General features: G+C 43.9%; 1 protein-coding gene across 1 annotated transcript; it reads right to left on the minus strand.

The window, feature by feature from the left end:
* Positions 1-104: 104 nt before the first annotated feature.
* Positions 105-22,384, minus strand: sgms2a (sphingomyelin synthase 2a). Its single transcript, XM_014209638.2, has 6 exons — positions 22,230-22,384; positions 11,286-11,894; positions 10,746-10,863; positions 8,372-8,525; positions 7,508-7,674; positions 105-951 (listed from the first exon to the last, which is right to left on the minus strand). The coding sequence occupies exons 2-6, from the start codon at positions 11,738-11,740 to the stop codon at positions 766-768; spliced, it is 1,080 nt and encodes a 359-aa protein (XP_014065113.1). The 5' UTR covers positions 11,741-11,894; positions 22,230-22,384; the 3' UTR covers positions 105-765.
* Positions 22,385-23,054: the final 670 nt, after the last annotated feature.

Genomic DNA, 23,054 nt, shown 5'->3' on the forward strand with positions numbered 1-23,054 from the left:
AGAGAACGGGTGGTGTGATTGGTGCGTTGATAGATGACGAAGGCAAAGGGGTTGACCTGTGCGAGCGTCATACTTCTAATATCGGCACTTTGATTGGACAAAACTGAAGTCAACGTGTTCTTTTTTTATTATGAAGGTATAAATGATGGTACATTAGGACACACCATCATATGAGACTAAAAACTAAATGCACATTGAATGCAAATTAAATGAATACACAATTGATATAAAACATTGAAAAACAAACATCTTAAAGTTTGCAATTTAAAATTACATGCATTTGTATGTAAAGGCACATTTTGGAAATTATATATTTAAGTACTTCATATTTATGAAATCAAATTGATGTAAACGTAATAATGTATAGCTCTATACAATTCCATTTTTATGTTGAAGTTTTGAGTAAAGCTGCAAGCCAGTGGCAAAGTGCTGCATGACACCCCAACATGTTGACTTCAGTTGAGTTTGTTACAGTAACATTCACAAGAATAAAGAACATTTTCAAATAAACTGAGCAACTTGACCTCATAAATAAGATACATTGTAGTGGTGAAGTGCACAAGGACCCAATGTGGATTATGTTATTCTTCTCACATACTTTCCCTATATGACCATTTCCTCACAAACTTGAAATATCCTTCACATAATACTTTAAATCACATAATAGAGCATAAATACTGCATGAATACAAAATAGGTTGGGGTGTTCAAAGCAACACTGGCGGTGAATGCCTGGCGAACACGACCCTGAACTGGGGTGGAGTCCCTACTCCTCTCGCAGGCTCTGCACTGCGCTGTACTTCTTACAGGAGTTCTTAAGGCAGGCAGGGGGCCAGGTGATTGGCCAGCAGAAGGAGCAGGGCACCTGGGTCTGCACGTTCCTCTCAAAGAAGTTGAACACGGGGTTCCACCAGGTGTTGGTGAGGTAGTTGTTGGGAGAGCACCGCAGGGCCTGTCAACAAAAACAACAGACAACTTAAACGTGAGCATTACATCATAGGAGACCTCTTCATCGCTGGTACTGATACCAACACAGTGCTGTGGATGATCCTCTACATGGTCGTGTATCCAGATATCCAAGGTACTACATCTTCAAACAGGCTTCCTGAAATGCAGGAAGAGGGGTGTGGAGGACCAGTTCAATGTAACCTAAAGAGAACTCCTTGTTGTAGCATGATGTAGTACAGTACCCAATCATAATGCTATGTGTAACATATCCAGTGTCCTATTTCCCAATGCTCGTTGCTCTGTAATAATGTTTTCCATGTCATTTGTACCCGTTTACGCCACAGAGAGGGTGCAGGCGGAGATGGATGCGGTGGTGGGCCCAGACAGGGTCCCGTCTCTCACTGATAAAGGCAGCCTGCCGTTCACGGAGGCCACCATCATGGAGGTGCAGAGGTTGACTGTGATGGTCAGTTAAGAACAAATTCTTATTTACAATGGCGGCCTATCCCGGATGACGTTGGGCCAATTGTGCGCTGCCCTATGGGACTCCAAATCATGTGATACAGCCTGGAATCGAACCAGGGACTGTAGTGACATCTCTTGCACTGAAATGCAGTGCCTTAGACCGCTGCACCACTCGGGAGCATTAGCACAGCAAACAAAGACAAGGAAGAGCCTTACTGAAGAATAAATAGTCCTCTTTTTAATTTTTTTTGTCTTTTAGCAGATGCTCTTATTAAGAGCCACTTACATGAGCAATTAAGGTTAAGTGCCTTGCTCAAGGGCATATCAACAGATTTCACCCAGTCAGCTAGGGGAATGGAACCAGCAACCTTTCAGTTACTGGCCCAACCTCTTAACTGCTAGGCTACTACCCAGCCAAAAACAATTGTAAACTTTGGCATAAACATCTATCAATACTAGTAATATGGATATGTACAACATCTCATTTTGTGCAATTTAATAATCAATGAAATTGTTGACAGTCACGCAATTGACACAACCACAAGGGAAGGAGCTGTAATAGTAAGTGTCAGGCCCTATTATGATGTCAGTCTTAGTTTTGTCCAGCAGAGGGAGTAACACCATGCCAACACATTATACCACTTCTATAACCTACTCATTGTGATGACACTGCTATCAAACAAATGTTCACACTTGCAATTCACAGAACTATGGGAGGTTTACACAACATTTCCCTGAAACATAAAGGTCCTTACGTTAACATTAGGTTAATCATTATGTAAACATGCAGAAAGCGGTCTTCTCTTGAGGTGAACCTCACAGGGTGGGTACAGCCATCTATCATCATGATCCTAGCCAGGCCTAATGGATGAGGATGAGGGTGTACTCAGTCGTGTAAACACTGTGGTAGGTGGTTCAGAAGCGTGTGTGAGTGCTTCTGACATTGCACACACACACACACACACACACACACACAGCTAACCTTGTGGGGGGACACAATTCATCCCATTCAAAATCCTATTTTCCCTAACCCTTACCCGAAACCTAGCTCATAACCCTAAAACTAACCCTAGCTCCTAACCCAAACCCTTAACGTAATTCGAACCTTAACCCTAAACCCCCTAACAACATGTCCCCAGTTGGTCAAATTATTGCTTGTTTACTATTCTTGTGGGGACTTCTGGTTTGGAGCTATTTCTTATTGGTCTATTAACTAATTTACCAACTGGTGATTTCATCAGGCAGGCCAAAACTACATCCCACTAAAATTGCCTGAAATTCCAGCCTGCTTTTCAAACAGCTCTTACATTACAATGGCATTATCATAATTCTCACAATTTAACATATTATTCCAACCTCCGTGTCACAATATATTTAAAACACAGGTAAATCAAGTTTTTGACTGCACTGGGCCTTTTAAACTGCTGTGTTGTCAGTATTTTCTTGCACATCCACCAAGAGGTCTGCAGAGAAAGCAGTAGAGATTGAACAAGCTGCTTGTCAAAAGGGACACTTTTTGTACTTTGTCTCATTCTCACTGGTGGGTGTAATTAATTCATCTTATAAAGAAGATTCTAAAGCAGCAGTATTCAACTCTGACCCGACGAGATCCAGAGCCTGCTGGTTTTCTGTTCCACCTGATAATTAATTGCACACACCTGGTGTCCCAGGTCTAAATCAGCCCCTGGTTTTTGGGGAACAATGAAAAAATGCTAGTGGAGCTGGCTTCCAGGTCCAGAGTTGAGTTTGAAGGTTCTGAAGACTGGTAAGCAGTTTCTGCTGGATAGTATCAGTCCATCTGCAGTATCATCAATAATCTACTTTATCATCAGCCCAACCAATCACTGGACCCATATGTTCACTTGGCTATGCATGCCTCTCTCTAATATCAATATGCCTCGTCCATTACTGTCCTGGTTAGTGATTACTGTCTTATTTCACTGTAGAGCCTCTAGCCCTGCTCAATATACCTTAACCAACCATGTTGTTCCACTTCCTACTTCCTATGCGATGACATCACCTGGTTTAAACGTCTCTAGAGACTATATCTCTCTCATCATTACTCAATGCCTAGGTTTACCTCCAATGTACTCACATCCTACCTTACCTGTCTGTACACTATGCCTTGAATCTATGCTATCGTGCCCAGAAACCTGCTCATTTTGCACTCTGTTCCAAACGTGCTAGACAGCCAGTTCATATATCCTTTAGCCGTACCCTTATCCTACTTCTCCTCTGTTCCTCTGGTGATGTGGAGGTTAATCCAGGTCCTGCAGTGCCTAGCTCCACTCCCACTCCCCAGGTGCTATCATTTGTTGACTTCTGTAACCGTAAAAGCCTTGGTTCCATGCATGTTAACATTAGAAGCCTACTCCCTAAGTTTGTTTTACTCACTGCTTTAGTACACTGCCAACCCGGATGTCTTAGCCGTGTCTGAATCCTGGCTTAGGAAAACCACCAAAAACCCTGAAATCTCCATCGCTAACTATAACATTTTCCGGCAAGATAGAACTGCCAAAGGGGGCGGTGTTGCAATCTACTGCAAAGATAGCCTGCAGAGTTCTGTATTACCATCCAAGTCTGTACCCAAACAATTCGAGCTTCTACTTCTAAAAATTCACCTTTCCAGAAACAAGTCTCTCACTGTTGCCGCTTGCTATAGACCTCCCTCTGCCCCCAGCTGTGCCCTCGATACCATATGTGAATTGATTGCCCCCCATCTATCTTCTGAGCTCGTGCTACTAGGTGACCTAAACTGGGACATGCTTAACACCCCTGCCATCCTACAATCTAAGCTTGATGCCCTCAATCTCACACAAATTATCAATGAACCTACCAGGTACAACCCCAAATCCGTAAACACGGGCACCCTCATAGATGTCATCCTAACTAACTCACCCTCCAAATACACCTCTGCTGTTTTCAATCAAGATCTCAGCGATCACTGCCTCATTGCCTGCATCCGTAATGGGTCTGCGACCAAACTACCACCCCTCATCACTGTCAAACGCTCCCTAAAACACTTCTGCGAGCTGGCCTTTCTAATCGACCTGGCCGGGGTATCCTGGAATGACATTGACCTCATCCCGTCAGTAGATGATGCCTGGCTATTCTTTAAAAGTGCCTTCCTCACCATCTTAAATAAGCATGCCCCACTCAAAAGATTTAGAACTAGGAATAGATATAGTCCTTGGTTCACTCCAGACCTGTCTGCCCTTGACCAGCACAAAAACATCCTGTGGCGTTCTGCATTAGCATTGAATAGCCCCCGTGATATGCAACTTTTCAGGGAAGTTAGGAACAAATATACACAGGCAGTTAGAAAAGCTAAGGCTAGCTTTTTCAAACAGAAATTTGCATCCTGTAGTACTAACTCAAAAAAGTTCTGGGACACTGTAAAGTCCATGGAGAATAAGAGCACCTCCTCCCAGCTGCCCACTGCTCTGAGGCTAGGAAACACTGTTACCACCGATAAATCCACTATAATTGAGAATTTCAATAAGCATTTCTCTACGGCTGGCCATGCTTTCCACCTGGCTACCCCTACCCCGGTCAACTGCCCGGCACCCTCCAGAGCAACCCGCCAAAGCCCCCACCATTTCTCCTTCACCCAAATCCAGATAGCTGATGTTCTTAAAGAGCTGCAAAATCTGGACCCATACAAATCAGCCGGGCTAGACAATCTGGACCCTCTCTTTCTAAAATGATCTCCCGAAATTGTTGCAACCCCTATTACTAGCCTGTTCAACCACTCTTTCGTATCGTCTGAGATTCCCAAAGATTGGAAAGCTGCCGCGGTCATTCCCCTCTTCAAAGAGGGTGACACTCTAGACCCAAACTGCTACAGACCTATAAAGCCAAGTTAACAAACAGATTACCGACCATTTCAAATCCCACCGTACCTTCTCCGCTATGCAATCTGGTTTCAGAGCTGGTCATGGGTGCAACTCAGCCATGCTCAAGGTCCTAAACGACATCATAACCGCCATCGATAAGAGACATTACTGTGCAGCCGTATTCATCGACCTGGCCAAGGCTTTCGACTCTGTCAATCACCACATTCTTATTGGCAGACTCGACAGCCTTGGTTTCTCAAATGATTGCCTCGCCTGGTTTACCAACTACTTCCCTGATAGAGTTCAGTGTGGCAAATCGGATCGCCTGTTGTCCGGACCTCTGGCAGTCTCTATGGGTGTGCCACAGGGTTCAATTCTCGTGCCGACTCTCTTCTCTGTATACATCAATGATGTTGCTCTTGCTCCTGGTGATTCTCTGATCCACCTCTATGCAGACGACACCATTCTGTATACTTCTGGCCCCTCTTTGGACACTGTGTTAACTAACCTCCAGACGAGCTTCAATGCCATACAACTCTCCTTCCGTGGCCTCCAACTCCTCTTAAACGCAGGTAAAACTAAATGCATGCTATTCAATCGATCTCTGCCCGCACCTGCTCGCCCGTCCAGCATCACTACTCTGGACGGCTCTGACTTAGAATACGTGGACAACTACAAATATCTGGGTGTCTGGTTAGACTGTAAACTCTCCTTCCAGACTCACATTAAGCATCTCCAATCCAAAATTAAATCTAGAATTGGCTTCCTATATCGCAACAAAGCATCCTTCACTCATGCTGCCAAACATACCCTCGTAAAACTGACCATCCTACCGATCCTCGACTTCGGTGATGTCATCTATAAAATAACCTCCAACACTCTACTCAACAAACTGGATGCAGTCTATCACAGTGCCATCCGTTTTGTCACCAAAGCCCCATACACTACCCACCATTGCGACCTGTACGCTCTTGTTGGTTGGCCCTCGCTTCATACTCGTCGCCAAACCCACTGGCTACAGGTTATCTACAAGTCTCTGCTATGTAAAGCCCCGCCTTATCTCAGCTCACTGGTCACCATAGCAGCACCCACTCGTAGCATGCGCTCCAGCAGGTATATCTGACTGGTCACCCCCAAAGCCAATTCCTAATTTGGCCGCCTTTCCTTCCAGTTCTCTGCTGCCAATGACTGGAACGAACTGCAAAAATCTCTGAAGCTGGAGACTCATATCTCCCTCACTAGTTTTAAGTACCAGCTGTCAGAGCAGCTCACAGATCACTGCACCTGTACATAGCCCATCTGTAAACAGCCCATCTATCTACCTACCTCATCCCCATACTGTATTTATCTTGCTCCTTTGCACCCCAGTATCTCTACTTGCACATTCATCTTCTGCACAGCTACCATTCCAGTGTTTAATTGCTATATTGTAATTACTTCGCCACCATGGCCTATTTATTGCCTTAACTTACATCATTTGCACTCACTGTATATAGACTTTTTGTTTTCTTTTGTTCTACTGTATTATTGACTATGTTTTGTTTATTCCATGTGTAACTCTGTGTTGTTGTATGTGTCGAATTGCTACGCTTTATCTTGGCCAGGTCGCAGTTGCAAATGAGAACTTGTTCTCAACTAGCCTACCTGGTTAAATAAAGGTGAAATAAAATAAATTACAAAATAATCTCTGTCCATCTGCTGTATTATCTATCTGCTTATACTACAGGACAGTATCATGTCACCTGGACATTGGCCATGGTGTGGTACCACCAGAAGAGAAACGATTACTCTATCTAGATCACTGGAGGTTGGTGGCACCTTAATTGGGGAGGAAGGGCTCGTGGTAATGGCTTTAGCGGAATAGGTGGATGGGTGATCTAGAATAGGGGATTCCATTTGTTCCGTTCCAGCCATTATTATGAGCCGTCCTCCCCTCAGCAACCTCCACTGATCAATATCTCACCTGGATGACCAGAAGAGAATGTGTCATTTATTTTTAAGATGTTTCACTGTCACATACACCAGATAGGTGCAGTGAAATGTGTTGTTTTGCAGGGTCAGCCAAAGTAGTACGGCGCCACTGGAGCAAATTAGGGTTAAATGGCTTGTTTAAGGACACAGACAGATTTTCACGTTGGGTATTCCAACCAGCAACCTTTCAGTTACTGGCCTACCCCTCTTAACCCCTAGGCTACCTGCCACCCCTTTACTATATCTAGTATCAGCATCATTCTAGATTCTACAGTATCAGCATGTCACCTGGACGTTGGCCATGGTGTGGTACCACCAGAAGAGTCGTGAGGTGATGAAGTAGGCCACCACCACATCCACACTGTAGTGTTCATGGGCCACCAGAATACACACCACTCCCACAGCAGCCAGCAGCCAGCACATCAGGTGGTACCACCAGAACGTCCGCGGGGAGTCTGGACGAGACAAAACACACACAGGAGGTTCCTTTATTTCATTTACCTGGTCAATGTCTAAGTGGATGGCCATATAAACACGAGTCTGGAGTGTGTGTGGGGGGGGGCACAGGGGGTTGTGTATGTCGTCAGTAAGGTCAGACATTGCATCCTCTTGAACAAGTCCAACACAGGAGGGAAGGTAATAGATCAGGGCTGTCAAACTCATTCCATGGAGGGCCTTCTTCCAATTAAGACTTAGACAACCAGGTGAGGTGGGAGTTCCTTACTATTTAGTGACAAGAGAGAAATGAAAACCCACAGACAGCCCCGTAGAACGAGTTTGACACGTGTCATAGTGCAGGGTTTCCCAAACTCGGTCCTGGGCCCCGCCTGGGGGCACGTTTTGGTTTTTGCCCTAGCACTACACAGCTGATTCAAATGATCTAAGCTTGATGATGAGTTGGTTATTGAGTCAGCTGTGTAGTTCTAGAGCAAAATGTGCACCCGGATCAGGATCAGACCACACCTGGAAAATGTCCCTCCATCAACAAAATGTATATCTGCCCGGTAACATTACTACCTATGGGACCTTGTTTGACCTAACAGATAATCTAACCTAGATGAGAATATGATATACTTGTTAGTTATCAATAATTAACAGTATTTAGATGTGTGTGTGTGTGTGTGTGTGTGTGATATTTTATCCAGTACTAACACTCTTTAATAAACAGGTAGGTGAGGGTGAGCATGACGGTGTGTCCGCTGTAGAGGAAGTCACCACACATGAGGTGGGAGCCGGTGATGGACAGACCGCCGCCGGAGATCAACGTCAGCACACGCTGCATCTTAGCGTGAGAGTCTCCATACAGCTGAGAGAGAGAGATGGAGGGAGAGAGAGAGAGAAAGAGAGGGGGGGGTTGAGAGAGAAAGAGGTAGGAGAGAGAGATTAGCTTGACAGACAATACAAGCAGCTTCAGTTACAGGAGTAAAGAACATTGTACAAAACATCATTGAAACATCACAGTAACACAAACAATGTTCCCGTGTGGCTCAGTTGGTAGAGCATGGCACTTGCAATGCCAGGGTTGTGGGTTTGATTCCCACGGGAGACCACTACAAACAAAATATTAAAAAGTATGGACTCGCTACTGTAAATCGCTCTGGACAAGTGCATCTGCTAAATTACGTACAGTTGAAGTCAGAAGTTTACATACACTTAGGTTTGAGTCATTAAAACTAGTTTTTCAACCACTCCACAAATTTCTTGTTAACAAACTATAGTTTTGGCAAGTCGGTTAGGACATCTACTTTGTGCATGTCACAAGTCATTTTTCCAACAGATTATTTCACTGTATCACAATTCCAGTGGGTCAGAAGTTTACATACACTAAGTTGACTGTGCCTTTAAACAGCTTGGAAAATTCCAGAAAAGTATGTCATGGCTTTAGAAGCTTCTGATAGGCATACCTGTGGATGTATTTCAAGAACTCCGTGCCTCTTTGCTTGACATCATGGGAAAGAAATCAGCCAAGACCTCAGAAAAAAAATTGTCGACCTCCACAAGTCTGGTTCATCCTTGGGAGAAATTTCCAAATGCCTGAAGGTACCACGTTCATCTGTACAAACAATAGTACGCAAGTATAAACACCATGGGATCACGCAGCCGTCATACCGCTCAGGAAGGAGACGCGTTCTGTCTCCTAAAGATGAACGTACTTTGGTGCAAAAAGTGCAAATCAATCCCAGAACAACAGCAAATGACCGTGTGAAGATGCTGGAGGAAACCAGTACAAAAGTATCTATATCGACATAACCTGAAAGGCCGCTCAGCAAGGAAGAAGCCACTGCTCCAAAACCGCCATAAAAAAGCCAGACTACGATTTGCAACTGCACATGGGGACAAAGATCGTACTTTATGGAGAAATGTCCTCTGGTCTGATGAAACAAAAATATAACTGTTTGGCCATAATGACCATCGTTATGTTTGGAGGGAAAAGGGGGAGGCTTGCAAGCCGAAGAACACCATCCCAATGTTGAAGCACGGGGGTGGCAGCATCATGTTGTGGGGGTGCTTTGCTGCAGGAGGGACTGGTGCACTTCACAAAATAGATGGCATCATGAGGAGGGACAATTATGTGGATATATTGAAGCAACATCTCAAGACGTCAGTCAGGAAGTTAAATCTTGGTTGCAAATGGGTCTTCCAAATGGACAATGACCCCAAGCATACTTCCAAAGTTGTGGCAAAATGGCTTAAGGACAACAAAGTCAAGGTACTGCAGTGGCCATCACAAAGCCCTGATCTCAATCCTACAGAAAATGTGTGGGCAGAACTGAAAAAGCATGTGCGAGCAAGGAGGCCTACAAACCTGACTCAGTTACACCAGCTCTGTCAGGAGGAATGGGTCAAAATTCACCCAACTTATTGTGGGAAGCTTGTGGAAGGATACCCGAAATGTTTGACCCAAGTTAAACAATTTAAAGGCAATGCTATCAAATACTAATTGAGTGTATGTAAACTTCTGACCCACTGGGAATGTGATGAAAGGAATAAAAGCTGAAATAAATCATTCTCTCTACTATTATTCTGACATTTCACATTCTTAAAATAAAGTGGTGATCCTAACTGACCTAAAACAGGGAATTCTTACCAGGATTAAATGTCAGGAATTGTGAAACTGAGTTTAAATGTATTTGGCTAAGGTGTATGTAAACTTCCGACTTCAACTGTAAATGTTTGGAAGTGTTAATATGAGCCTGTGTTAAATGGATAGAATTGTACCTATCCAATGAAATTGCATTTAACCTCGCCAGTGTCGTCATCTTTCTCCCATCAGATCACTGTACCACAATACCCAGAAAACCTCGATTCCCTGGGGCATATATTTCCGATCGAACTCAAGACCGGATGCGATAACGTTTGTGTCTCCAGGGTTCGAATCCAAAATGGATTTTTTATGAGCAGCTATTGAGCATGGCAGGCAGATCGATATGAGTTCTGGAGGGAGCCAGGATGAGATCACGGCATGACTTGGTTCACATGCCATAGCTGAGACACACACACACACACACACACACACACACACCACCTTGGGGGCACAGGTGAAGTGATTGCCGGGTACAGGAAGGGTTGTGATGTACATGGTGACGCAGCGGTACAGGTAGAGGGTGCCAATCAGGAAGAAGAACCTCCGACCTGCAATCGACCTGGAAACAAACACACAAAGGGAAAATACATGATGTCATCAAACAGGCCACTGTTAAAAGGGCTGCGGAACATTTCTCTTGGACATAGAACAGTGGAGGCTGCCGAGGGGAGGACGGCTCATAATTATGGCTGGAACGGAGCCAATGGAATGGCATCCAACCATGTGTTCGATGTATTTGATACCAGTCCACCTATTCCGCTCCAGCCATTACCACGAGCCTGTCCTCCCCAATTAAGATGCCACCAACCTCCTGTGACATAATAATAATGAAAATGCCATGTTCAGCATACCGTAGCACTTCATATAGCCTACAATCACTGTCTTATACTGTTAAACCTGAATGTTGTATAGTCTGGTTAGAATTTCACATATATCTGTGTCAAAGGCTATCCCGATGTCCCAAGATAACCGTTCTCTTACTTGTATCTGAGGAAAAGCCACTGTATAACCCAGATTCCCACCAGGAGCATGCCGTTGATCTCGGTGACCGTGAACGCCCACTTCACCCGGTCGATGTAGTCAAAGAACTTATCGGGCAGTGGCGGGCTGTTCTCCTTCTCCGGGACCCTCTCGTGGACGACCGTGATGACCACGGTGGTCAGTACCAGGTTGAATATGGCGTAGAAGAACGCGATGGCTGTCTTCCACCACTCTGTGGGCAGCCGGTTGCCCTTGGCGTCGGGCAGCGAGATCTTGACGTAGTCCCTGTGGTGCCCGATGACCTTGCGTAGGCATCGTTTCGTGTCCTCCGGAGTGTTTTGCCCGTGTTTGGGGCAGTTGGCGTTGGGGAGGACCCCAAAGACACTGGCGAGGACCCCGCTCTCACCATCCATGCCCGGGTCCAGATGGGATGCAGTCGGGTCCACGAGCGCCATGGTCCGACACTGTCTACTGTCCACACACCAATGAAGAACTCTCTGTTTCACCCAAAGTCAGCTAGTGCCTCTGAGGGTCCTGGATAAATAGGAATTAGTCCTTGTTGTTGGGCCTACTGTATTTGGTTTGACTGAGGCAAAGATGTCTTTCCCCCTGAAGAAGAACAAGAGGTTAGGATTTCAGTTTCATTTTGGTTCAAAAGGTGTTTACTGTGTGCTTGTTTCCTGCAGGAGAAAACAGAAAGGAGACACTGGAGAGACTTGAGCCATAATGGAAGGATGGAATGCCTATCTGAGGGTAATCACTGGCTAATGTTCCCTCATTGTCTTCAATTTGGCTGGAGACAGACATGTCTGTTGGAAACTCATGACAACCTCTTCTCATTCTTTAGTTAACAACAAGCAGCCGTACAGTACACTAATATCCACCACCATTACATTAGCAAAAGGACAGTTGTAAACTGAGATACTAATTAATAATACCAGATGTCAAGGAAGTCATCATTGCGAAATGCTAGCAGGCTACAGATGTAGGATCTTAATCTGATCACTCTGTTGCAGGAGAACTTTCCTGCAATGCAGGACATTTAAAATGTGTAGTGTATTTGAGGTTTAAAATGGCTTCTGAAATTTGTCATTTCCAATTTGAAATTTCAGACTTGATTCTCCCTATTGAAAAATGTATCAAAACCTACAAACATTTCCATTAAATATAATCCACATAATAATTCAAATTTCCTGTTGCTGCAGGATTATCTTCCTGCTGTATCAAACTAGCAAATCATATATCTGTATGTCCCTTTCATTACTAACTCTTCAACTATCAGCTCCTGTCCTGTGATTTAAATAGTTTGGGTTTAAATACCACATTTTTTCCCCCAAAAACCTGCCAACCTTCCAGGCAAAAAAATAAATAAAAATTGTCATTTCTCAAAATAGGTAGTCCAGGGATGATGCCAGAACCAAAATAGGAATCACTTCCCCAAAGGTTTTCATAATGTAGCCTAAGCAAGGCTGCTGGCTTGCTTTAATGCAATAGAACATTTGTACATGAAAAGCCATGGCTCCATAATGATGATTTAGGATTAGGATGATGAGAAGCAAGGAGGTGCTGGAAACTTCAAGATGTTTACTTTAATTCCACTACTCTTTATATTTAGGATTAGCAAATTAAGGAGATGGAGTTTACTGTACTAGTCGCTCCTGGCTGTATCAGCTTAAATGTTCCTTTTATCAACATGCTCTTTGTGGTGTTTACAACTGCAGGCTACTCTAGGGTGTTGACGTGAGTGTTTATTTTAACCTTTTGTAGTTGGATATTTCCCACAAGCACTGGCTCATTTACTCTTTGAAGGCTCTTATTTTGGGGACTCTGACAATTGCACCAGACAGCCTACTTCTCAGACCTGAGTTCAAATACTATTTGAAACACTATTGCTTTATTTGTGGTTAATTGAGCTTGCATGGCTTAATGGACCAATAGAATAGTCCAAAAACTGCAAACCCCACCCACCTGGCATTCCAGGCAGACTAGAGCAAACACTCAAAAGTATTTGAAATATTTCAAATAGTATTTGAACCCAGGCCTGGTGCTTTTATTTGAACTGCAAGCGTGTTCTTTCTGTCAAGGAGGATCTGGAACGCTTATCAAACCATTTGTAGCTCCGCCACGGCAATGTAGTTCTCTTTCTGTCCTCCCCTGCCTGAGCTTATATCCCAGCCTCCTCTCTTCTTCTCTCCTCTTGTCTGACTATAGCTATTCCAGCCAGGAGCGGTCCAAATGCAGGCTTCACGTGTATAGACTATATGTTCTGCAAGACTGCCTCAAGTAGTTACAGTGTAGAAGCTGCTCACTGTACACCATGTCACTTGGCTTGTGTCGTCCACCTTGCATGGATGTTTGGAGATTCAGGAAATGGAGATTGGTTGGGAGATGCATCTAGTACATCTGTATGCAGTTGCTTTATGAAGTGTGCTTGCCGGACAGGCTGTCACTGTACTGTAGGCTAGATCTGAGACTTGAGAGAGCAGAGAGAGAGAGCAGGTAGAGCGAGAGAGATAGCGCGAAGAATTATAGAGGAAGAGGTGAAAAAAAGAGCGAGAGGAGAGGTAGAGAGGTAATAGGTAGAGAGGAGGAGATAAACAAAGAGAGAAGAGGGAAGGAGAGACAGAGGGAGGTAGACACAGATGGATAGAGAGAGAGGGAAAGAGAATAGGTAGAGAGAGGTAGACATGGGAGGAGAGCGATAGAAGAGAGAGAGAGGGGTGTCTGTGGAATGCCTTAGAACCTATGGACTGTCTCATAAAGGGAGGACACCAATCAGAGGGGCTTTGTCCCGATGCACAAGAACACACAATCCCATTGTACCAGCTGCCCATCCAGGTAAAAAGACACATAGGGCTAGTAATTTGACACACACACACACACACACATTACACCGACTGCACTGTACTTTGAGGTTTCTTTGAGCTAAGAAAAGAGAGCCCAATCCATTGCTTATCCAGCTTTCAAAGAGAGGGCATCTGGCTTGATTGAAGAGTCCTAAGCTAAGTATAACCTCTGACTCCAAGGCCTACTACAAATGTAGTAGGCCACGGGGTGGATGGATGACTGAGACCACGGAGTTGGTATCCTCTATCACAGATACAGATGAAACTCTTAGTATAGGGAGGCTCCAGTGTACCTGCGAGATTCACCCGGCCAAAGAGCAAAGTGAGTGTGTGTAACATGAGACTGACTAAAACCTGTCGACAGACACACCTCTCCTGCGTCACATTCCTCCAGGTGCGCACACACACACACACACACACACACACACACACACACACACACACACACACACACACACAGAGAGAGAGCAAGGGGTCGCCTTCTGAAATTCAAAGTACATTTTTCTCTGTTGTCTTTAATTATTAGAGAAAATGTTATTGCAACCACATACTTAAACTCTCAAAAAGTGAGCAACTGTAGCTACAAAAATAAAGAATTGTTAATTTGATGTGGGAGCAATAGATAGTTTACTGTCAACTTTCCAGAGGTGGACAAACTAGGCAAAACAAAGGACCATGACTTACCTCAAGCCACAGGTCTGTTGACTAGTGGTTTCCATTCGCGCGCCAGAATAAAGCACAGATTCTTGGACACAGGACCATGAGTTTATTTGGGACTGAGCCTTTTTTCTTGTTTCTTTTGTGTTGAAGGGGACCCCCATTTAAAGCATCCATGAGGTTTGAGGTGTTAAACCTGGTGCCTGGTCCTTACTAACTAGTGTGTATATATCTGGGATTGATTTAGTGACTCAAATGGGGTGATAATAATGGTTGGTTTATAACACGTTTCCAAGTTTAGTTGTTTATTGAAACTGAATTGATATGCAGGCTTCACATGTATAGACTATATGTTCTGCAAGACTGCCTCATGTAGTTACAGTGTAGAAGCTGCTCACTGTACACCATGTCACTTGGCTTGTGTCGTCCACCTTGCATGGATGTTTGGAGATACAGGAAATAGAGGAATAATAATTCCTAACTTTACCTTGTGTTTGTGTTTATTCTTAAGTTAAAGGAATAGATAGTGTTATTTCATATACTGTGGAGGCATGCTATATTTCCTTAGGTGGACCATATTCTTAGAGGTATTTTACCCACTAGGTAGAAGCACTGCACTATTTTATTTATGGTTTTCAAATTGATGTAGTTCTGTCCTTGAACTGTTCTTGTCTATTAAATGTTCTGTGTTATGTCATGTTTCATGTGTACCCCACGAAGAGTAGCTGCTACTTTTGCACCGGCTAATGGGGATCCTGATAAAACACCAAATGGTTAGGCCAACACAGTCCACATGCTGCCTATCGACCCACCCTAGATACAATTTCCTAACTGATAATAACAGGTCCCTCAGAAGAGAGGGCTGCTCACAGAATATGAATAACAAAGTAGAGTACTTTGCACCTGACCTGAAATAGGCCGCATCCTGGTTTTCCAACTGAGCTGTTTAACAACTGTACGGTGGCGTCATCACTTTGCCTTAGGCAGATTGACCCAACAGTACAAAACATGGTTTCATTCACCGGGGAAAATCGCCCCAACAGCAACACTGACGGAGAAAATAATGAAGTAATAAGGCCCAAGGGGGAGTGGTATATGAGCAACATTCCACAGCCAAGGGCTGTTCTTAGGCACGACGCAACACGGAGTGGTATAGTAAAAAGAAAGAGAACGCAACACAGCATGATATTGCATTCCACTCTTCCAATACAGGAGACATGAACCAAAAAGGATGCCAGTAAAATGTACTTTAAATGGGGATAATCTCTGCCTGTTCTTGCTCTCTACCTCTTTTCAGTTAATGATGAGGGCACTTAAGGAATGGCCTTTTTCTATTCTCCTGCACTTCAAAAGCTTCTGCCGCCTTTTAAAAGGTGCGAGTGCATCTCCGGCTTACAAAATGCATCTTATACTGAAAAAAAATATAGATGCAACATGTGAAGTGTTGAGCTGATTTTTTTTTTTTAAACCTTTATTAAACTAGTCAAGTCAGTTAAGAACAAATTCTTGTTTTCAATGATGGCCTAGGAACAGTGGGTTAACTACCTTGTTCTGGGGCAGAACGATAGATTTTTACCTTGTCAGCTCAGGGATTCGATCTGGCAACCTTTCGGTTACTAGTCCAATGCTCTAACCACTAGGCTACCTGCCGCCCCAAGATCCCCGTAAATGTTCCATGTGCACAAAAAGCTTATTTCTCTCAAAAATGTTCCCATAAATTTGTATTTCAACCCTGTTCTCAGTGAGCATTTCTTATTTGCCAAGATAATCCATCCACCTGACAGGTGTGGCATATCACAAAGCTGATTAAACATTACACAGGTGCACCTTGTGCTGGGGACAATACAATGTCACTCTAAAATGTGCAGTTTTGTGACACAACACAAGTATCAAGGTTTGAGGGAGTGTGCAATTGGCATGCTGACTGCAAGAATGTCTACCAGAGCTGTTGCCAGATAATTGAATGTTCATTTCTCTACCATAAGTCGCCGCCTCCAATGCCATTTTAGAAAATTTGGCAGTATGTCCAACCGGCCTCACAACCACAGACCATGTGTATGGCGTCGTATAGGCGAGCGGTTTGCTGATGTCAACATTGTGAACGAAGTGCCCCATGGTGGCGGTGAGCTTATGGTATGGACAGGCATAAGCTATGGACAACGAACACAATTGCGCTTTTATAGATGGCAATTTGAATGCACAGAGATACCGTGACGAGATCCTGAGGCCCATTGTCGTGCCATTCATCCGCTGCCATCACCTCATGTTTCAGCATGATAATGTACGGCCCCATGTCGCAAGGATCTGTACACAATTCCTGGAAGCCGAAAATGTCCCTGTTCTTCCATGGCCTGTCTACTCACCAGACATATCACCCATTGAGCATGTTTGGGATGCTCTGGATTGATGTGTACGACAACGTGTTCCAGTTCCTGCCAATATCCAACAACTTCGCACAGCCATTGACGAGGAGTGGGACAACATTCCACGGGTCACCACAATCAGCTCGTTTCGGATAGAACACCATCTCCCTGACTCACAGAGGTTTCGCTTTCTCTTATGTAACAAACTTCTGTGAGGATGAGTGTAAACCAATAACTACGGTCCTGACTGTTGCTCTCTGAACAAAGCTCTATTAGGAATCCTATATCAGTAAATTATATAGACAAGTAAGCACATCAAAGGCAACATGTCCTTATCAAGAAGCCTTCTCTGTCTCCTCTCTTTCTGTAGCGCTGAGGCCAATACTCAATGTTTTGATGCTTCACTGAAGGCTATCAATCAATGGCAGGTCCCTCAATGCTCTCTCAAGGTTACAGACAGTGCAGAGAGCGTCATAAGGGCTAAAATATGCTACAGGGCTTCTATGAGTAAGTAAAGGTGTGGATATAAGTATTAAGTCTATAATTTCTTTCTATTCGTATTTACTGTAACTAATATTTTTCAGATGAGATTGGAGATATTTCTTTCCAATGGTGTCCTCCACATGACTGTACTGTGTACTGACCTGCAGGTCAACAGATAGCCTCTCCACCAGGCTAGTTTTCCACTGGTCCTCCCAGCTGTGTGCACAGCACAGCCTGTTTTTCCACCAGTCCATCACTACTGCTGCACCCAGCTCTCTCTCTGAGTCTACAGGGATGGGTGGTGATGGGAAAACTGGCAGCCAAACCTATCCCACAGACTGAGTAATGGATGGCACTCCACTCTCCCCATGTTAGCTATACTAGCTATTTCTAGAGGAGCCACCCTAGCTGCCATGAAAGCTGTACTTTTCTCTAGAGGAGTCGTGAAACTGCGGCCACCATTTTGGGCCCCACGTAATGACATGTTACATGATAGCTGTCCAGTTATTTTGTCAGATTCACCATCAAAGGGAGGGTTAAAAATAAAGCAGAGTCACTACCAGAAATTACTCAGCCCTGTGGTGATCAGAGCTCATGATAGTGAAGAGTCCCCATCTAAAATCCTATTTTCCTTAACCCCTAACCTTAACCCCTAACCCTAAAACTATACCTAACCCTCAACGTAACCCCTAACACTAACCTTAATTCTAACACTAACCTTAATTCTTCTTAATTGTAACCCTAACCACCCCTAAAATAGCATTTTTTCCTTGTGGTGACTGGCAAAATGTCTCCACTTGAGGATAGTTAAACACACACACACAAACACACACAAACACAGCTACTGCTTCTGCTCCCACAGAGAAAAAAACATACCCTATTCAAGAGCTTTGCAGTTTAGTTTAGAAATGTTTGGAAAGCAATCACATCATATTTGAGGAGACATTTTATGGGAAGCCCTAAGTGGACTATGATTCTAAATGCAGCTTTGAAAATATGGATGTATGTTTATGTGAGAGCGGTTAATTATGCATTTTTAGACAGTGGTTTACATACACTGTGAAGGCTTTATGGCACAGCACACACTAGTAGAATGAATGATGGCAAGTCCCATCACATAGGTCAGGATTCAGTGTATGTCCTTTCCCACTGTCCAATCAATGCATTTGATTTAAATAAAGTTCAGTCAGTGAATAGATAATGCACAGTAATCAAGATGAGGTACTGCCTAACAGAGGGATATTGCCATATTGTTGTCTGTTAATAAGACCTTTTTAGAAAAACCCCAAATTTCCACATTTACTTTGCCTTCTTCAAATTTCTTCGATTTTAGCTCTATCATTGAGTCTTCTTCTTATTGCAGTGATCGCTCTCTTTCTCCGATACCTCTCCTTCTCACTCAACAAGAGGGGCAAAAGGCATTGGAAGGACGGACGATTTAAATCAGTTTACCAAATTTTTACCAGCATGTCACATGTGCAACCAGAGGAAAATAAATCCTAGACCACCTTTACTCCACACATAGAGATGCATACAAAGCTCTCCCCCGCCCTCCATTTGGCAAATCTTACCATAATTCTATCCTCCTGATTCCTGCTTACAAGCAAAAACTAAAGCAGGAAGTACCAGTGACTCGCTCAATACGGAAAGGGTCAGACGACGAGGATGCTACACTACAGGACTGTTTTGCTAGCACAGACTGGAATATGTTCCGGGATTCATCCAATGGCATTGAGGAGTTCCCCACCTCAGTCATCGGCTTCATCCATACGTCCACTGATAACGTCGTTCCCACAGTGACCGTACATAAGAAATCCCGCTATGCCCTCAGACGAACCATCAAACAAGCAAAGGGTCAATTCAGGATTAAGATTGAATCCTACTACACTGGCTCTGACGCTCGTCAGATGTGGCAGGGCTTGAAAACTATTACCGACTACAAAGGGAAACCCAGGCGCGAGCTGCCCAGTGACGCAAGCCTACCAGACGAGCTAAATGCCTTTTATGCTCGCTTCGAGGCAAGCAACACAGAAGCATGCACGAGAGCACCAGCTGTTCTGGATGACTGCGTGATAACGCTCTCGGTAGCCGATGTGAACAAAACCTTTAAACAGGTCAACATTCACAAAGCCCCTGGCCAGACGGATTACCAGGATGTGTACTCAAAGCATGCGCAGACCAACTGTCAAGTGTCTTTACCAACATTTTCAACCTCTCCCTGACCGAGTCTGTAATACCTACATGTTTCAAGCAAACCATCACAGCCCCTGTGCCCAAGGAAGTGAAGGTAACCTGCCTAAAGGATTACTGCCCCGTAGAACTCACGTCCGTAGTCCCCTCAGGGGTGTGTACTTAGTCCCCGTCTGTACTCCCTGTTCACCCACGACTGCATGGCCAAACATGACTCCAACACCACTAAGTTTGCTGACGACACAACAGTGGTAGGCCTGATCACTGACGAGACGGCCTATAGGGAGGAGGTCAGAGAACTGGCAGTGTGGTGCCAGGACAACAACCTCTCCCTCAATGTGAGCAAGACAAAGGAGCTGATCGTGGACTACAGGAAAAGGCGGGCCGAACAGGCCCCCATTAACATCGATGGAGCTGTAGTGGAGCAGGTCGAGAGTTTCAAGTTCCTTGGTGTCCACATCACCAACGAACTATCATTGTCCAAACATACCAAGACAGTCGTGAAGAGGGCATGACAAAACCTTTTCGCCCTCAGGAGACTGAAAAGATTTGGCATGGGTCCCCAGATCCTCTAAAGGTTCTACAGCTGCACCATCGAGAGCACCCTGAACGGTTGCATCACCTTCTGGTATGGCAATTGCTCGTTAACTGACGGTAAGGCGCTACAGAGGGTAATGCATACGGCCCAGTACATCACTGGGGCCAAGCTTCCTACTGTCCAGGACCTATAAACTAGGCGGTGTCAGAGGAAAGCCCATAAAATTGTCAGAGACTCCAGTCACCCAAGTTATAGACTGTTTTCTCTGTTACTGCACGGCAAGCGGTACCAGAGTACCAAGTATAGGACCAAAAGGCTCCTCAACAGCTTCTACCCCCAAGCCATAAGACTGCTGAACAATTCATAAAATCCCCACCAGACTATTTACATTGACCATCCCTCCTCCCTTTTTGTACACTGCTGCTACTCGCTGTTTATTATCTATGCATAGTCACTTCACCCCCACCTACATGTACAAATTACCTCAACTAACCTGTACCCCCGCACACTGACTCAGTACCGGTACCCCCTGTATATAGCCTCGTTATTGTTATTCTTATTGTGTTAGTTTTTATAATTATTTTTTACTTTAGTCTATTTGGTAAATATTTTCTTAACTCTTCTTGAACTGCACTGTCGGTTAAGGGCTTGTAAGTAAGCATTTCATGGTAAGGTCTACACTTGTTGTATTCAGCACATGTGACAAATAAAGTTTGATTTGATTAGAATTGTAAACAAGTTCAAGCCTGTCTTCCATCAAGACATAGGACCAAATAACATGTGCATGTTCCTACTCTTTTACATGGAAAAATAATTCACCAACAGCACATAGCAGTAACTTTAACCTTTCCCCTTAGAAGACCAACATGGGCAGGTCTCCGGTCTCGGGTCGCCTGAAACCACTCCGTTACACCCTGGTGGCTTAGCCACACATGGGTGGGTGCCTGGTGGATAATTTCAGGGTATGGAGACTGTTAGGGCTCCAGGATTACAGGGCAGGCGCCGGGGCGGGTTGTGTCTGTGTGCTGAGCAGCAGGTCTCCACATTTAACATTTACTTTTCAGGAACAGCCCTGGTTAGTTAGTAGGACACAGCCCCCCCCCCCTTCATTTACCACCATGTTCTAAAAGGGGCACCAGGGTGAGGTGAGGGTTCCGCCATGGAAATAGTCATTTTAATTTTAAGGGTTCCATGAGCTGTTCTGTCTTGTAACTCAATGGAATGCCATTTCCAGACCTGCTGCAATTGGAAGTGGGCCGGTATTGGATTAATGTAATGTAATTAGACGAAGAAACATTTGAACATCTACTGTAGCCTACATCATTGGCTTGTACATTACACGTATTCTATTCAAATACTGTATAGTTAGCATAGTTTAGACGTTCAAAAATAACATATCACCTGTAGAAGTGTGCCTTGTCTACAGTATTTCCTGTCCCGCGTCATGCTGCCAATGAATGATAACGAACCTGTTCTCTTGGCCCTAATAAAGTATCTTCACATGACATCATCATTTCGTGCACAATATTAGGCTAGTATTCTTTCACCACTGAGGCATCTTTGCTTGCTTATTTAATATTGGGAAAGATCATGTTTGAATTTGGAAACTAGGCTATTTGGAACTGTGCATGACTATAGGCTACACAGTGAATGAAAGAAAAACGTATTTTGTTGCCGAACTACAATGACGTGACCTATTGGCAACATAACATAAATTGGCGATACCAACCTAGATCACAATAATTATCTTCACAGGTTGTAATATTTATTCAATATAATGCAATTCACTCTAGGCTATTTAGTAGCCTAGCATACGTGCATTTGGTTATAATTCATTTCATATAGAGCATATCGTTTATCAACCTACCTGTCTTGCTTGGGATCCTCTCCAGCTGTGCGCCTTGTTCTTTCAGCGTCCAAACTCCTAATGTTTACATGGCTGGAATGAACTCTGTCTTTGAGCGTGCGCTCCTCCCATACGCAACATACAGTGGTCCAACCCCTCTCTGTATTACTGTACAGCCTAGCCTACAGTCAGCTGCAGAAACTGTCGCCAAAAACATCACTTATTTACATACCTGCCCACTCCTTTGTAGAAAGATGATTTAATAGCAAGCATACAATTGTTTCACCTGACCAGAGGTGATAGACATGATAAAGCAACCTTCCAATACCCACCCATTCAAAGATATCTTGCATAGCATTTTGAAATGCAAGATATGCATTTCAATCTTTTTCTAACTTTCAATAATGAATTAGGACTACAATGTATACAACTGGTTATTTGATTGCAATTCAATTTATGTTTAAAAATATTTATATTTTTAACTCTCATACAAAACATCTAAAAAATAAACATGCTCTATTTAAGCCAGATTGTTCACGCTTCAAAAGAGGTAAAGCCCAGTCTTAGCCAACTAGGCCTACATGATGATTAACAAAAATAGGCTATTTATTCCCAGGCCTGTCCTGTAATGAGGACATTGGATAAGTACATAGCCTATCATCACACTTCTTTCTTTGATGTGGGGGTTAGGCGTTTTCCAAAGACGCAAACTACAGGGCCAACCATATGCAACATTTAGTTGGCTACAAGTTTTAGTTTACAGTTCAATTCTTCATCGATTGCTTTTAATGTTTTCTAATAAAGTCTGTCTTTACGATAATTGTTTTAAATGTTGGATAATATTTT

The sequence above is a fragment of the Salmo salar genome, chromosome ssa08 (genome assembly GCF_905237065.1).
Source record: "Salmo salar chromosome ssa08, Ssal_v3.1, whole genome shotgun sequence".
NCBI lineage: Eukaryota > Metazoa > Chordata > Actinopteri > Salmoniformes > Salmonidae > Salmo > Salmo salar.